This window comes from Lactuca virosa, chromosome 4 (assembly GCF_052849685.1).
Source record: "Lactuca virosa cultivar CGN04683 chromosome 4, Lactuca_virosa_CGN04683_v6, whole genome shotgun sequence".
NCBI classification, from domain to species: Eukaryota; Viridiplantae; Streptophyta; class Magnoliopsida; order Asterales; family Asteraceae; genus Lactuca; species Lactuca virosa.
Window position 1 is genome coordinate 19,457,977 of NC_136429.1, and position 17,632 is coordinate 19,475,608.

General features: G+C 31.9%; 1 protein-coding gene across 3 annotated transcripts; it reads right to left on the bottom strand.

Moving 5' to 3' along the window:
* Positions 1–14,267: 14,267 nt before the first annotated feature.
* On the bottom strand, positions 14,268–17,357 carry LOC145169469 (small ribosomal subunit protein uS4y). Of its 3 annotated transcripts, none has more exons than XM_079088020.1 (4): positions 17,271–17,357; positions 16,316–16,392; positions 15,832–16,213; positions 14,268–14,657 (listed from the first exon to the last, which is right to left on the bottom strand). In XM_079088020.1, exons 2-4 carry the CDS (start codon positions 16,341–16,343, stop codon positions 14,474–14,476), a joined length of 594 nt encoding a protein of 197 aa, XP_078944146.1. In that variant the 5' UTR covers positions 16,344–16,392; positions 17,271–17,357; the 3' UTR covers positions 14,268–14,473. The 3 variants fall into 3 exon arrangements, with proteins under 3 accessions (XP_078944146.1, XP_078944147.1, XP_078944148.1); XM_079088021.1 differs by having other exon boundaries at positions 16,316–16,389; positions 17,271–17,328; XM_079088022.1 differs by lacking the exon at positions 17,271–17,357 and adding an exon at positions 17,241–17,267.
* Positions 17,358–17,632: the final 275 nt, after the last annotated feature.

A 17,632-nucleotide genomic window follows, 5' to 3' on the forward strand; every position in this document is an offset into this window, starting at 1 on the left:
AAAAAAGGGAAGCAATAGAAAAGAAGGAAAAGGTAAAGAGATGTGATTTTTTCATTCTAATTCCAAAATCAAAAGAAGTTTAAAAACTAAAAAAATAAGCTTGAACCTTAAAAACATTCGTCTTCAACCTTGAAAACAATCTGTTGATAGTAATTTACAAAATTAGAAGAATAAATGATTTTAAGTACTATGAAGAGTCGTAACTAATAAATGAACAAAAATTACAGGTCACGAGAATTGTAAAGCACATAAAAAATAAGGCATTACTGGGTTTAGAAGATGAGAGACGCTGTGGCACTCATTATACCCATCAATCATCCCTTTAATTCTTCCAATCTCTCAACTGACCTATACAAGAAAACGGGTGTTACATAAAAAAGGCAACATTTTTTTTCGAGGAAGGGAAACTTCAAGAGGTCATGTATAAATGTATCATATTGCATAATATGGTTATAGTCTTATAGAAGACGAAAGAGGAGCGATATGTAAGTAGGACGGGAACGAAACCATTCCCGAGACACAATCAATGGAGATTAGTGGCGAAAAATACATTGAAAGAAGAGTTGAGATACGCAACAGTGTAACGCATCACAATCTTCGCATGAACTTTGTTGAACATATTTACAAGGTTCAAAAAATTAATCTCAATATAAAGGAAACCGAAAGTTGATTGGAAGGCAACGACGGTGAGGAGGTGCTAAGGAAAGAAGTCGGGTAAGCCATGAGTCGAAGATGTTTAACCACCTAAAAATTTTACTATTTATAAGCCATCATGGTTTTCAATCTATTTATATAATAGTTTATTGTTCATAAGCCACCATGATTTTAATATATTATATAATTGCTTTAAAAAGAAGGGTAAATAAAAATATTTGTGACATGCCTTGATGCTGAAATCTTTGCGTGTTGGTTGCCATGAAAATATGATAAATTGATATGATGTTGATGTGAAAAAAAAAATGACAAAAATGATATCATTCTCATCATCATGTTATCCTAAGAATTTATTTGTGTATATGGGCATGTATTATTATATATGTAAATATACAAAAATATAAGACTCGAATTTGAAAGAATTTAAAAATATCAACGATTAAAATGGACCAAACCATAATATTCGTCTACCAGAAAAGTAATTGACACTAAGATGTTGCATAAAAACTTTACCAAGTCACATTCGTCCATACATAAGAAACGATTGACCAAACTGTTCATATAGTAAAACCTTTATTTCTCTTTTCGAGAAATCGAATATTTTCTTATTTATTTTTTCCTATCAATCTTTCTATCCATTTAAATGATGACATGTGTCATATTAGTATATAAAAATATCATTAAATTTTATTAAATAAACATCAAATGTTACACATGTCACCATTTAATTGGGTTGAAGGTTTATAGGAACAAAAAATATAAGAATATTTAATTTTTTCAATAATATGTATTTTACTAGCCACCAAGAAGGTGAACCAATCGACGATCTTTTGAAAATTAAATACTTTGAAAGAAGTTGTCCCATGTTTAAATCTTAGCGATTCAATACCCACTCAACATTGGTATGACTATTTTAACGGTTTTAAAAATAATGTATTTATTAAAAAGTTGATGTCGTAAAATACTTTATATATTATTAGTTTTACATTAAAATTCAATTTTTTATATCATTTTTTATATTTTGTATTTTTCTTATTAGAGTACTTTTTAATAGTTTCTTCTGAAATTTTTTGAAAAAAATGTAAGGATTTTTTCAGACAAAAATAAATAAAAATTTTGAAAGTTTTTTCAAAAATAAATAACAGGTTGAGATTTTTTTCGGAAAAAAATTGAGGGTTCTCTTCATAAAAAATGAAAACATACAAGTTCTTTTTAAATACAATAAAATAAAAAATAAATTGACGTTTCATCTAAAACAAATTAAAATATAAATTATTTTATGATATTAACCTTATACTAAAATAGACATTGTCACTATAATTTAATAAAAACATTGGTGGGACTTTCTCTAATGGTAACATCAAATTTGAAAGCCACTAGTTTCTTCCTACTTTAATTTTTAAGAATTTCAAATCCAATAAATCTTGTTTCCAGCTTAATATTCTTCTTTTTTAGAAAAACTTCAAATTCAATAGATTTTGTTTCTAGTTTAGTTTAGTATTTTTTAGAACAGCTTACACAAATGTATACACTACTTTACTCTTAAATTTACACATTTTGTCAACAACGGAACTTGCCTTCAGAGTTTGGCTGATGAGCATCTATCTATCAACTCTCATACTGTTAGGCCAAATGTCATTTGGTATTTCCAACTTAATATGAAATTCCTCATCTTGGAATGATAACATCACGATCATTTATTCATCTATGCTTCGAGGACACCTTTCTAATCTTTAGTGCTTGTCACATGCCCTAATAGGAAAGCCACATGCATAGATAATGTCCTCTTTGATGTTAACACAAAGTCACAGTAACAAAAAATTAATAGAAACAATGCATTAACACTTACCGTTTTCAAATTAAAAAGGGTAGAGCAAGTAACGATTTACAATAAGCAAATAGATAAGCAAGTATCCTCCTGAACAAAACTTTAAGATGAGATCTAAAACAATGAAGTTTTTAGAGAGATAAAACACTCTTAGGACTTATAGGTCCGACCCAACAGGGGGCAAGCGGCCTAAGGCCTCTTCGCGGTTTGGGTCCCTAAAATAATTTATGCTTAGTACAAGTATTTTATATATATTAGGTGTTTTAAAATTTTGTTTAAAATGTATTTAGTTGAGCTGGTTATCTGGTTTCGAGAGCTGTTTCTTTCAACCAATAAACCCAATTTTGATTCTCGTTGTTATTTTTTAAACTAATATACAAAAGCTTTAAATGGTTTTTCATAATGTATATAGACTTTTAGCTCATGAGTGGTGTTTCTTCCTTTCAACTAGGGATATAAATGAGTCGTGTCGAGTCGAGTTTCACACTAATCGAGCCAGACTCGTTTAAAGTTATTGAAACTCGGGCTCGAGCTTGTTAAGAGTCTGGAGGCCCGAGTTCGGGCTCGAGCTCATGAAACATATATGAAGCTCAGGATCGGCTCGTTAAGGCTCGTTTGTCCGTAAAGCTCGTTAAAGATCGAGATCAAATCGTTATTTTTCTATATTTTAATAACATAATAAATATAAATAATAATATATAAAATAAAATTATATTATACAAAAGCTCGTTTAAGCTCACGAGCTTGTAAGTGCAGGCTCGAGATCAAGCTCGTTTGTTAAATGAGTTTTATTCTAGGCCGGAGCTCAGGCTCGGGCTCGTTAAGGCTCGGCTCGTTTCTAGCTTTTAACGATCTAATTCCAGGTAGCTCGCGGGTAGATCAGCTCGTTTACATCCCTACTTTCAACTAATGTTTTTTATTTTAAACTTGGCCGACCACTTGGTTTCTATTTTTTTTTTCCTTTCACAAATCTAATTTAAAAGAATCTAATAAAATTCTCTATTTAAGTTTACGTTGAATTATTAGTAACTATCTTTAGCTTTCAACAAATAGTTTTATGTTGAGTAAATTACTAAAATTGTCCCTATGGTTTGGTTAAAATTGTAAATTTGGTCCCTAACTTTTTTTTTTCACTCGGATGGTCCTTATGGTTTGATTTTGTTATGTTTTTCGTCCCTTACATACATAAAGTTAGGGACCAAATTTGCAATTTTGACCAAACCATAGTGACGAAAAACGTAACAAAATAAACCACAGGGACGATCCGAGTGCAAAAAAAAGGTTAGGGACCAAACATGTAATTTTGACCAAACCATAGGGACGATTTCAATAATTTACTCTTTTATGTTTATGTCTATGTAATTTCTTTTCTAAATATTTCGTTCACATTTTTAAATGTGTATATATATATATATATATATATATATATATATATATATATATATATATATATATATATATATATATATATATATATATATATATATATATATATATATATGGAAAAGATCAAATAAAAACCTTTAAAAATTAAGAACTATGAGAACCATTTTTTTTAGTCGATCTATATTTTTTTTATCATCTACCAGCACCGAACCATTTTTACTAAACCTCATACACATAATCTCTATCGTCATGCTGCAAGTCCTTTCAACATTCAAACATTTCCTTCTTATACAACCACCACTACCTACCTCCGACGACTGTACAACATCGTCTCCACCTACCTCCGGCGATCGTATAACACTGCCACCTACTGTTTCTGCAATGACTCATGCCGCTAGCTAAACTCGTTACCGCCGCCATTACGTGCTTCTCCGACGACTTCCAAAAGCCCAACTAGAGGATTACGCTGGTCTTGTCTCGTTTCTGATGGTCTTTTTCTATTCCAGATCTTGAACATTTGCCTTCAAATCTGCTCTCATCTCCTTCAATGCTACTTCTTGTTACTGATGTCTAATGTAAGAGTAATTCAGATTATGGAAACCTCACAGCATATGGAAAGTTAGTAGTAGAGTCAAATTAGGATGTTTTACTTGGTCAACAAGTCTAGGAAATTAAGTAGCTGTCACGTTTTTTGTTTGCCTATAAATAGGTGTATTTTGCTTTTCTTTTATTGATGATGAACTTGAGAATAAAGTTGCAATAAAGTTTTCTCCTTGCTTTTTCTTATTCCCCTGCACGTTTTCTTCTTGCTGTCACTCTTCCTTCTTGGCTTTGTTTTGTTTTCTTCCTTCTTTGTTTTCCTAATCCACAACAGCAAATTAAAGGGAGTAAACCATCATCGTTTAAGAAGTTTAAACCAACATTTGGTATCAGAGCAAATCTGGCGCGATGTCGAACAAAGAAGGATCGGTTACTCTTCAATACCCTATGCTGTCTAAGACGAATTACGCAGCATGGTCAATAAAGATGAAGATTTATATGCAAGCTCAAGAGGTGTGGGAAGCCATAGAGCCGAAGAACCCACAAAATCCGGTAGGTGTGAAGAGAGACAAGATGGCGATGGCTGCCATCTACCAAGCAATTCCGGAGGAGATTCTATTGACGATTGCGGAGAAACAAACGACAAAGGAAGCTTGGGAAACACTCAAGACGATGTACTTGGGAGCAGATCGTGTCAAAACAGCCAAAGTTCAAACTCTCAAAGCTGAATTTGAGATGATGAACATGAGTGAATCAGAGACTGTGGACGATTTTTCTGCAAAACTTGGAGGTATTGTGAGCAATATTCGTGCTCTTGGTGAAACCGTTCAAGAATCCTACATAGTAAAAAAGTTGTTACGATCTGTGCCTTCCAAATTTGTTCAACTTGCATCAACAATTGAACAATTTGGAGATCTAGACGAGATGACGTTTGAAGAGGTGGTCGGAAGATTAAAAGCTCATGAGATTCGTATTGGGGTTCATAAAGAACCCGAGGAGAAGAAGCTATTGTTAACGCATGAAGAGTGGACGGAACGAGCAAAGAAGAAAAATAATGAAGATCGTTCAAAACAACGGAAAAACAATTATAACAGTAATCGAGGTGGAAAAGGACGAGGACAAGGAAAAGGTGGTTACAACAACTCCAACAAAGGACGAGGTGGTGGTAATCAACAAAACAAAGGAAAGAATGAATCGTATCAACCTTGTGATAAATCTAAAGTTCAATGTTATAATTGTCAAGAGTTTGGTCATTACGCTGCTGAGTGTAAGAACCCATGTCGTGAGAGGAATCATGAAGCTAACCTAACTCAAGGATAGAATGATCATGAGCCGGCACTTCTACTTACAGCCCAAGTAAACGATGAAGTTTACTTGAATGAGGAAAAAGTTAATCCCAAGCTAAGATCAAGTGAATAAACACCAACCCAATCAAAAGTGTGGTATCTCGACAATGGAGCAAGCAACCACATGACTGGCGAAAAAGGAAAATTCTGAACACTTGATCTGTCTACTAGAGGTTATGTGAAATTTGGTGATGGATCTAGAGTTCGAATAGAGGGGAAGGGTTCAATCATGTTCAAATGAAAGAATGGTGAAAGTAGATTGCTGAAAGAGGTATACTATATAACAAGGTTATGTAGCAATATTATTAGTTTGGGACAATTAGCTCAACATGGAGATCGGATTGTGATGCTTGGATTATATTTATGGATTCATGATCCACAAGGAAAACTATTATTGAAGGTTCAACAATCAAGCAATCGTTTGTACAAGGCCATACTTGAAGAAGAAGTTTCAAAGTGCTTACTTGCAGAACAAGGCGAGGCATCTTGGCTATGGCACAAGCGGTTTGGACATGTTAAATTCAATGCACTAAAACACATGGCTGATACAAGTATGGTGGAAGGCTTACCCAAAATTGAAGTTCCTACAAGCTTGTGTGAAGCTTGCTTGATCTCCAAGCAAGCTCGAAAATCCCATCCAAAGCACACCAAATTTAGAGCTAAAGAACGACTAGAACTCGTGCATGGAGATCTTTGTGGTCCGATCACACCACCAACACCAGCTGGAAATAGATATTTTATGTTACTTGTCGATGTACACGAGTTATGTGGGTTTATATGTTGAAAAACAAGGATGACGCTTTAACTGTTTTTAAGAAATTTAAAGCACAAGTTGAAGTTGAAACGAGTTTAAAATTAAAAGTTTTTCGAACCGATCGGGGTGGTGAATTTTTATCAACACAATTCACTACATATTGTGAAGAAACTGGGTTGAAACGCCACTATACAACACCTTATTCCCCGCAACAAAACGGTGTTGTAGAAAGACGCAACCGAACAGTAGTAGAGATGGCGAGAAGCAATCTAAAAGGGATGAATGTTCCAGAAGTCCTATGGGGTGAAGCCGTAAGTCACTCAGTCTACATCCTAAATCGTATAACCACAAAAGCCTTAAAAAGAGTCAACACTTTACGAGCTATGGACCGGTCGGAAGCCAAACATTGATCATGTGAGAGTTTTTGGGTGTGTTGCTTATGCAAAAATAGTCGGCACACATCTAAAAAAACTAGATGATAGAAGTAAGAAGCTAGTACACTTGGGAGTTGAAAAAGGTACAAAAGGTTATCGACTACTTGATCCGGAAACCGGAGCAATTCGAGTGGGAAGAGATGTAATTTTCGAAGAACATGCTAAGTGGGAGTGGGGACCTACAACAAAGTTCAAAGTCATGACAAATGGAACATTCACCTTTGATATCATGCTTGATATTGAAGCTGAACAGGAAGAAGACATCCATCCAAATTTTTATGAAGAATATACACCACAAAATAGCCCGGTTACACCTCAATCATCACTTGATAGTTCATCCGAAAGTGAAGCTCCACAAAGATATCGTAGTTTGGCCGATATTTACGAAGAAAGTGATGAACTTATGTTTTTACAAGACGAAGAAGAACCGGTAAATTTATCAAGTGCAAGTGAAAGTGAAGAATGAATGGAAGCTATGAAAAGTGAGTTAAGTGCAATTGAGAAAAATAAAACATGGAAAAATATTAAAATATAAAGTGGGTGTACAAGATCAAACGAGACCCGAATGGAAAAATATTAAAATATAAAGCAAGGCTAGTCGCTAAAGCCTACGTACAAAAACAAGGCATAGATTTTGATGAAGTGTTCGCACCGGTTGCTCGTTTGGAAACCATTCGAATCATACTTGCTCTTACTGCTTCAAATGGATGGAATGTACATCACCTTGATGTAAAACCAGCTTTCTTAAATGGCAATTTAGAATAAGAAGTTTATGTGACACAACCGGAGGGATTCATGAAGAAAGATAAACCAAAAATGGTGTACAAATTAGCAAAACCTTTGTATGGTTTACGCCAGGCTCCACGAGCTTGGAATTTTCGCTTAAACCAATGCATGAAAGAGATGAGATTTGAAAGGTGTCCACAAGAGTATGCAGTTTACACGAAGAAAAAGAAGGGGAGCATACTAATAATTTGTGTCTATGTTGATGATCTAATTGTCACCGGAAGTCACAAGGATGAGATAATCAAGTTCAAACAACAAATGAGCAAGGAGTTTGAAATGAGTGACCTTGGGATGCTAACTTACTATTTAGGCATCGAGGTTAATCAACATAAAAATGGTCTCACAATGAGACAAACGAATTATACTAACACCATCCTAAAGAAGGTCGAGATGTTTGATTGTAATCCTTGCAGGTGCCCCATGGAGTCAAAGCTACAATTGACTAAGGATGAAGAAGGTGAACTCGTGGACCCTACCTCATATCGAAGCATCATAGGAGGGCTAAGATATCTTACTCACACACGACCCGACATAGCTTATTCTGTAGGCATTGTGATTCGTTTCATGGAGAAACCAACCAAGGAACATCAATTAGCTGTGAAGCACATACTAAGGTATGTAAAAGGAACTGTGGACTATGATTTATCATATACGAAAGGTGGCAAGAATAGCGTGATTGGATACACTGATAGTGATCTAGCAAGAGATGTTGAAGATAGAAAAAGTACAAGTGGAATGGCGTTTTACTTAGACAACAATCTTGTTACTTGGAGTTCACAAAAGCAAAAGTGTGTTGCATTGTCATTATGTGAAGCAGAATTTATGGCAGCTAATAATGCAACATGTCAAGGCATTTGGATAAGTAGGTTGCTTGGTGTGTTGACCAGAAGAAAACTTGGTCCATTTGAATTGAATGTGGATAACAAGTCAGCTTTGGATTTGATGAAAAATCCAGTCTTTCATGGAAGAAGTAAACATATTGATACAAGATATCACTTCATTCGTGATCATATAGAAAGAGGCAATGTTATAGTAAAGCATGTGAATACTAATGAGCAGAAAGCTGACATCTTGACCAAGCCTATGAACAAAGTAAAGTTTGAAAGTATGAGAAAGTTGCTTGGAGTTGAAGAGATAAGATTTTCTGAATTACAGGGGAGAATGTAAGAGTAATTCAGATTATGGAAACCTCACAGCATATGGAAACTTAGTAGTAGAGTCAAATTCGGATGTTTTACTTGGTCAACAAGTGTAGGCATTTAAGTAGCTGTCACGTTTTTTGTTTGCCTATAAATAGGTGTATTTTGCTTTTCTTTTATTGATGATGAACTTGAGAATAAAGTTGCAGTAAAGTTTTCTCCTTGCTTCTTCTTATTCCCCTGCACGTTTTCTTCTTGCTGTCACTCTTCCTTCTTGGCTTTGTTTTGTTTTCTTCCTTCTTTGTTTTCCTAATCCACAACAGCAAATTAAAGGGAGTAAACCATCATCGTTTAAGAAGTTTAAACCAACAGATCTCACCTCCTCCGACCGCGAACTTTCAGATCTGGAGTCAGTCACCTTTAGATCTAGAACATCTACCTTCAGATCTGTCATCACTCTACTCCGAAGTCAAAATTTGCTTCATCTCCAAAACTTCGACGTCCAGATCTGAAGGAGTAAAAGCAACTTTTTCGATTTGCTTCACCGGAAAAACATATATGAGGAAGCATATAACTCTTTTCTCCTCTAAATGCTCGACCACATCTAGATCTACTTCTTTCTTCAGCCGATTTCCTTTAGATATTTGATTTCATAATGTTTACCGCCAATATCACACCACTGACATCACCTCCGACGTCACTATACCGCCACCACCACCGAAGTCACATCACTGATGTTGTTGGCTTACCAACGGTGCTCATGAATCTGAATCTAGAGAAAAATCTCAGATCTGGAAACAATATGCATTGAAAGTGTTCGATGAAATGGATCAATGAAGAAAAAGGTATGTTTTAAGATGTGAATAAAATGAATAATTGTTTAAACTAATCTATTAAGTTGTGAATGACTGGTCAGTCAAGCTGTGAAATGAAACAAGAAATTTATAAAGTGGAAAGTCCCTCGTTTTTTTCTTTTTACTTATAAAATAAAACAAAAAAAATATGAAAAAGTTAAAAGTGATCTAATTGTCTAAACGATTTTAACTGTCTCTCTCTTCCTTGATGGGTGTACTGCATCAACAGTGGCACATCTAGAAAGTTGAAATCCTAAACCCTCTTTACAATTTATTCTAATTACTAGCATATAGTATGATATTTACATTTTGTCAAATTAGTAGCACATAGATTTATGATTTTAACATGCTACGACCAAAATCAGTAAATGGATAGTAAAGTTGTATTAATATGGTTTTAATTGTTTAATATATAGTTAGATTTAGAGTTTTATGATTTCAATCGCATTCCTTTAATATAATAATTATAATTATAGTAAAAGGTTATTATATATAAATTAATATAAAATTTTGTAATTTAATAATGAAAAGTTATCAAACGGTTAGTAAAGTATTAATGTAAGATATTTATTAGTACTTTAAACTAATTGATCGTTACTATTAAGTTTAATACTATATTTTTCTTGAATAGTATATTAAGGATTCGATAAAAAAAAATTAAACTATAAAAAATTAAATTTTAAAATGTTGATTTATCATCTCAATTAAAGTGGATATATGTGACTTTTAATCCTAGATTCGACACTCATTATAGTGATTATATATTTGATGTAAGTGAGGCACACAAATTTTTTGATAAAATACCTTAAAGATATTTAGCAAGTCATTAAGCTATGAATATGTCTTTTTTATGTATTAATTTGTTAATATGTAAGTTATTAAGCTGTGAATGTGAATTTTTTTATGCACTAAGTTGTGAAATAGTATCTCAAATATTGAATTAACTTGTGAATTAACATCTGAAATGTTTTATTAAACTGTGAATTATGATTTTTTTTCATTCTAACTGGTTTTTGAGGGAATGATGTTGGCGGTATTGCCATTGGTGGTTGGTGGTGGCGATGGTTGATGATTGTCCTATTTCTCACTCATCTTCTTCGTTGATTTTAGATAAGTTATCCTCTTTTTATGATTCATGTATATGTTTTCTTTTGATGTTTGGTTCTAAAATATGAGATAATTTATGTATGTATTAAACTGTGAATGAGCTTTTTAATACATTGAAATGTGAGATTATACTTATAAATGAGTTATTAATATATTGTATTAACTGTGAATTTTGTGTATTAAGCTATGAAATTTATTCACAACTTAATATAATAAATTCACAATTTAATACATTGAAATGTCTCTAGATATTAACGTATAAATATAGGTTTTAAGTTGAAAATATGGCTGTGAATATATAATTGTTGTGTATTAAACTATAAATTTATTATATTAAGCTGTAAATTTATGTGTTAAACTGTGAATTACATGTATTAAGTTGTGAATTAACTGTATTAAGTTGCATATTTTTTTATGAATTTTATGTGTGCATCTGAAATATGAGAAGAATAAGCATTATACATATGATTTTCTCTAATTTTAAATAAGTTATATAAAATTTAAACTATGAATATTGTAAAAATTAAACTTTGAAAGAAGCACTAGTCTCCATATCTAAGTTTTCAGTTAAGAATATGACATTTCTTTGTATTAAATTGTTAATTTATTATATTAAGCTGTGAATTTTATGTATTAAACGGTAATTGATTGTATTAAGTTGTGAATTGAATGCATTTTGTTGTGAATTTTTATAAATTTTGTGGTAAAATATGAATAATTTATGTATGACTTTTTGTATTAATGTTCTTATAAATATATTTATTTTTTGTGTTGTGTAAGTAAGTAAGAATGCACTAGTTTTTATAATTGTTTTGTGTAAAATTCAAAATGAGTGAACTAATAGGTTTATTAAACTATGAATATAGTATTTGACTTGTATTGCATGATTTTATATACATACCTAATTTGGAATGATGATGGTTGCGACGTAGGCATATGTGGTTGGTGGCGGCGTGTGGTGGTGGTGGAGTTTGGGTTTGACTTCTCTGAATTTGCGATTTAGTGTAAAGTAAATTGTATTAAGCTGTCAAGTTTATGTCTTAAACTGTAAATGGGCCCTATAAAGGGTTATTTTATATAAATTTTGTGTTCAAAATATAATTGAATGTATGAATGAGAATATTAGAGTAAAAAAATTACGATTTTGCTCTTTCCTTACCAAAAAGACAAAAATTAGGATTTTAACATATTTACTAATATTCACAATATATATTTACCTATAAAATAAGGGTTCTTAGGGTTCTTAATCTTTATATATATATATATATATATATATATATATATATATATATATATATATATATATATATATATATATATATATATATATATATATATATATATATATATATATATGTTTGTTAGAAAAATAACAAACATGATTTAAATATCAATTAATTTGTAGGAGAGTGTGAGATACCAATTGTAAGTTGAGATGAATGTTTGCACAACCTCATAGACAAGAAATACCACTTGAGGTTAGGTGCCTTAAGTCTTAACCATACAATCGTAGTTTTGTAAAATATAAATCAACATGTGGATGTCAATCGAAAGAATCTGAACACATAATTGCTTTTCTCAATTGAGTCATAGAATTAATATGGATGATTGATAAAATAGTTTTCCAAATAATCAAGAAACCAATCAAACAGCAAACCAATTTGTTTAGCCAAACAAATCACATCGTTTTTTAACCAGAAAATGTGTTTTAACATGAATGCTCAAGTAGGAAAATATATCAATTAATCAACAAGTTGCTCACACTAAACACAAGTAATCACTAATCGTAAAGAATCTTATCTCAAACACAAAAACAGCGAAAAAAAAAGTAGGTGAAGAAGTATGTTAGCAAATAAACACAAATTTTAGTAACCAACATTTGAAAATATTAGTCAATACAAGACTTATTCAAATGTTGAAACTCTTCACCTAAAGCACACAACTCCCCAATCGCACATTTCTTTCAATTTTGATCAAAAAGTCAATAATATGTAGCAAGCTATCATATCATGACTTTATTCCAAGTAGTTTAACAAAACAGGTTGCAGAAAATATATGGCAAGAAATGAATATTTGCACATTATCCTCTAACAAACAATAGTAAGGCATTTTCTTAAAGTGAAGTTACTTATCAAAGTAATGAATATCAAGTTGGACAAGACACATAAATTTTGTAATCGAATAAATTAAATTATCTTTGATATTCGACATAAAGTGAAGGGTGCTTCTGAAAATTTTAGTGGATTTTTAAATAAAATAACCACCATGAATTATACAACCAAGTTTGTAAGTTTGAAATAGTCACCACGAACACTAGACACAAATATAATGGTAAAGGGAATATGAAAGAATATTTGCAAACCAAACACAAGAATATATAGGCTCAATACCAAGAGATTAATTTGCATAAATCGCTTCCTCGGTTCTTCTCCTCCATTTTTTTGTGAACTTAGGCAAGCAAGGTTTTGTTTCAAAACTCCGAAAGCTTCTGGTGGCTTTTGTTTCAAAACTTGTATTGAGACGACTTTTGTTCCCAAGATATATGGTCAATTATTAGGGATTAAGTTTGATCCAAGGATTCATTCATTACAAAGAATGTTACACTGTTACACTTTAAGATTAAATTAATGTCTTGGAACAATATGTGGATTGATATAAAACCACTTCGTAAATAAACGTGTGTATAGAAAATGAAATGTCAATTTGTTAATTGCTTAACGAACCATGGACCAACTATATGCCAATTGTTTTTTAGCAGATTCTTGTGGCCTTTTTGTTGGCTAATGGGCATTCTTTGCAACATTATTATTATTAATTTATTATTATGGTTTTTCCTTGTTTTCTTGAGGTGCTTCTTAATTTATTATTATGGTTTTTCCTTGTTTTCAGACGTATGGGTTGTTTTCGAAGTTCAAAAAATTATGATTGTTTAACAATATGAAAGCTCCTAATATGGTCAATGGTCAATTTTGTGAAACTCTTTGATACACCTTCAAAGAATAGGTATTTTTATTCTAAAACAAAATTGTATTTAGTAATAAGCTGATGTGGACAAAACATAATGATTCAAACTAATAATCAAAAGTTGTGTTTGACTATACAACAGCTCGTAGAAAACTTATTCTCATAATCACTTTAAAGCCATTCAGCCATCAAGTAAAAAAAAGATTTTAATTTTTTAAACTCGACAAGTAACTTAACTACTTTTCTGTTGTCCAACTTAGTTAGTGGTTGTTTCTTTTCCTTGTTAACTAAATAACCATTTTACACTTGCGTTCCAAAAAACAAATCTGACATTAAGCCAACATTTTTACATTAAATCAAAGAAGTAGAAAGAAAACAAGGATGACAAACAGATAAGGGGTTAGTATCTTTTACATTAAGTAGACTTTTTACTTAACCAATTAAGTCATTCTGTCTTTTAAGATTAAAGGGACACTTGGCTTTAGGTTTACTTGATTAATAAAAACAATGTCACAAAAATAAGCATAAAGTTTTAATGTTTCGTCACCCTTGAGACACTTACTTGATTGCATAATATCCATATTATCAAATAAAAAACTTGCTATGTTTAGAGGTTCTGAAAAATATCAAAATAAACCATGTTGACAAGATAGTAAAAAGATGAAACATGATGACATGTCATCACTCTTCATCATCCTCGTCAGCGTCCCCACCTGACGCCTTCTTGGCAGCCGCCTTTTGGTTCTTTCGCTTGACTCTGCCAGGTCGCCCGCCTCCAAAGGGACTGGTGAGAGAAAAGTCAATATGCTTCTGGGAGTCAACACGCACCATGAATGATGGAACATTCACCACTTGCCTTCCCACCCTGTATTATGGTGGAATGGAATCACAAACAAATGGAATGGAATTGAATGAGTGGTAACAGAATTGATGAATTGAGTCATTCAAACATGTTGTTTTGATATGTATGATTAGAATTTTTAACAGTGTTGAAAAATGAACTTTAGTTAAATGAAATGAACTTTAGTTAAATGAAATATATCTCTAAATAAATTGCATATCAACATTTTTCATTTTGTTTAAAATGTATAACATTTCAAATTGTCAAATAAAGGTCTTTATCATTTTATAAAAAAACTATCTACAGAAATAATAAATTAAATACCATGAGAATCTTATGATTGTAATAAAATAAATAAATTTAATTGTTTTTGAAAAATAAAAATAAATTAATTAGTTGAAGTATAAAAAAAACTTGGTTAATCTCTTAAAAGACCTTATATTTTGAGTTTTTTTCCAGAGTAAACCTCATCTTTATCTTTTTTACAAAAAAACCTCAAATTTTTTCATTCTTCCGAAAAAAAACCCCTCAACTTTGTCTTCTTTAACCGAAAAAAAACACCACCCTTCTAAATGTTTTAAAATAAATCCTCAACTTCTTTAGTTTATCCCTCACATTTTACAACTTCTTTAGGAAAAATCAAAAATGACTAAAAGGGCCAGATCGGAAAAAATGAAAAAAAGCAAGGTCTTTTCACGAAAAAACTGAAGTTGAGGTTTAATCCACAAAAAACATAAAATATAAGGTTTTTTTTATAAGATCAACCCTAAAAATTTAGGGTTTTATGCAGAAAAGTCCCATTATTTTGGAAATTTTTTTGATAAAGTCCTAAATCTTTTTTTTAACAGAAAAATCCTGATTATTTAATATTTTGCCCAAACTAACGAAAAAGTCTTTTTTTTTTTAATTTAACAGAAATGACAGATTACATGATTTTCCCAAAATAATGAGACTTTTCTGTTCAAAAAAAAAAGATTTAGTACTTCATCAAAAACTTTCCCAAAATAATGTGACTTTTCTGCATAAAACCCAAAAACTTATAAAAAAATTAGTGTCATTGACGATTATTAAGAATTAATGTCATTGACAATTCCAGTCCTTCCCTAATCCCATCATTACCAAACACTACCTAAAAATTTCAGTAAACTCTAACTGAAATGACCAATATATACATCAAGAATTTTATTTAATTACATACCTGATGTGCCTTTGCTTGATGAGAACTCTAGCATGGTGGATGGATTTGGCCATTCCAGTTTTGAAGACAAGTGTCTGTAATCGACGTTCAAGAAAGTTTTCAACAGTAAGGGCAAGAACGTAATCTAGCTTGTTTTGGCTCTCATCCAACAGCCCATATCTGTTCATCCTTCTCATAAGGGCTTCACCTTCAAAGATCCTACGTGGGTCCTTTTCTTCAAGGGTCAGAAGCATTCTTGCAGCATTACGGATTCTGCTGAGTGCATATTGAACCCTCCAAAGCTCTCTTTTGCATCTAAGCCCATATTCTCCAACAAGCTTCAGTTCAGCATCTAATCTTTCCTTCTCGTATGGACGACGGGGTTTCTTGAAAGTTTTCCCATCTAAAAAACATTTTTGGATCTTGTTATTATCATATTCTTATATGTCAATTATGCTTGAATTTGTATAAAAGGGAGTGAAAAGAAGGGTAAAAGATGAGTTACAGTTGCGGTAAAACGAGACGTGCACCATTGTTGTCTATGTCAATTGCTTGTTGCTCTCTCTCTCTCCTTCTCAGCTGCTGAATAAGTTGATGTTGAAAACAAAAATGTTATGGTTCAATGGAGCTACAGAAACACTTATTATTCTGTAGAAAACAATTTCAGGAAGCAAAGTAAACTTATGAAGGGAAATCACATTAGTTTCCTCCAAGAGTTCATCATATTGTGAATGTTACAACAAAAAAAAATCAATCAGTTTGGGATTATAAACTTGGATTGATGATATATGCATGTGTATACATATGTGTGTTCGTTGGGAGTGATTTATACTTGATATGTGATCTGAAACACACTTGTTGAGTTATTGCTCATTTAAAAGGTAATATATTACATAAAAAAACTCGTAATCAACATTGGGCGGAAACCTTTCAGAAATGTATTTGCCAAACTTTAAAATTCATGCGCATGCTCTTCGAGTACAAAATTATCATCATAATACTGTTAGATTGCAACAATGAAATTCTAATGAATTGTAGATCTTCTGAAACTAGATTGATAGCTAAAAGAAGATACACCTCAAAAGAACCGTTTAACATTATAAAATCGAAAGTCTAGTTTGTAAACAAATAACATGCATATAAAATTATTCAGAACAAACACACGACCATGGAGAGCTTAAAAAAAGTGATTTTAGGCATCGAAGAGATAACACATCAATTTTCTTAAGAGAATGACATATATACCGAATTAACGATATCTGTGGAGTAAAAAAAAAAGATAAAGCATCGACGCAGAAAGAACAAATTCTAAGAATTAACAGCTATAACGATCAAAATAACCAATAGATCAATCTAAATGAGGCCAAAATCCAAAGACGGAACAATATATACATGTAAATTACATAAAGAAACAAAGCTGAGATATTAACTGAGCGAAAGAGGGAAGAAAAGCTTCAAACCTGCTCAATGGAGACGATGCGAAAAATAAACCTGCAAAAGCAGTGAGGTGAAGCGAACAAATATCATTAGGGTTTAGAATAGATAGGTCTGTGCGAATGGGCCTAAGGCCCATCGGATCTACTAATGCTGGGCTCTTCTACAACAAGAAAATGTAATTTCTATTTTTCTTTGATAGTTTCTAATCACGAGTAACTTATGTAAATTAGTTTTGGTTAAAAATTTATGATTTACTGTAACAGATATGATTGTGATACTATCATAGACTATTCTCCTATATATTTTCAATGTATAAATTGCAGGTGCCGATTTAAAGTCAAAACTGCAAACCGGTGATTTTAGATTTTTATAAATCGCAAATCGT

Coding starts and splice junctions, on each gene's coding strand:
- LOC145169469 (XM_079088020.1), bottom strand. CDS start 16,343: ATGGTGCACGTCTCGTTTTACCGCAACT. Junction 16,214..16,315: donor CGTCTCGTTTTACCGCAACT/GTAACTCATCTT, acceptor AATGTTTTTTAG/ATGGGAAAACTTTCAAGAAA. Junction 14,658..15,831: donor ATCAAGCAAAGGCACATCAG/GTATGTAATTAA, acceptor ACCATAATACAG/GGTGGGAAGGCAAGTGGTGA.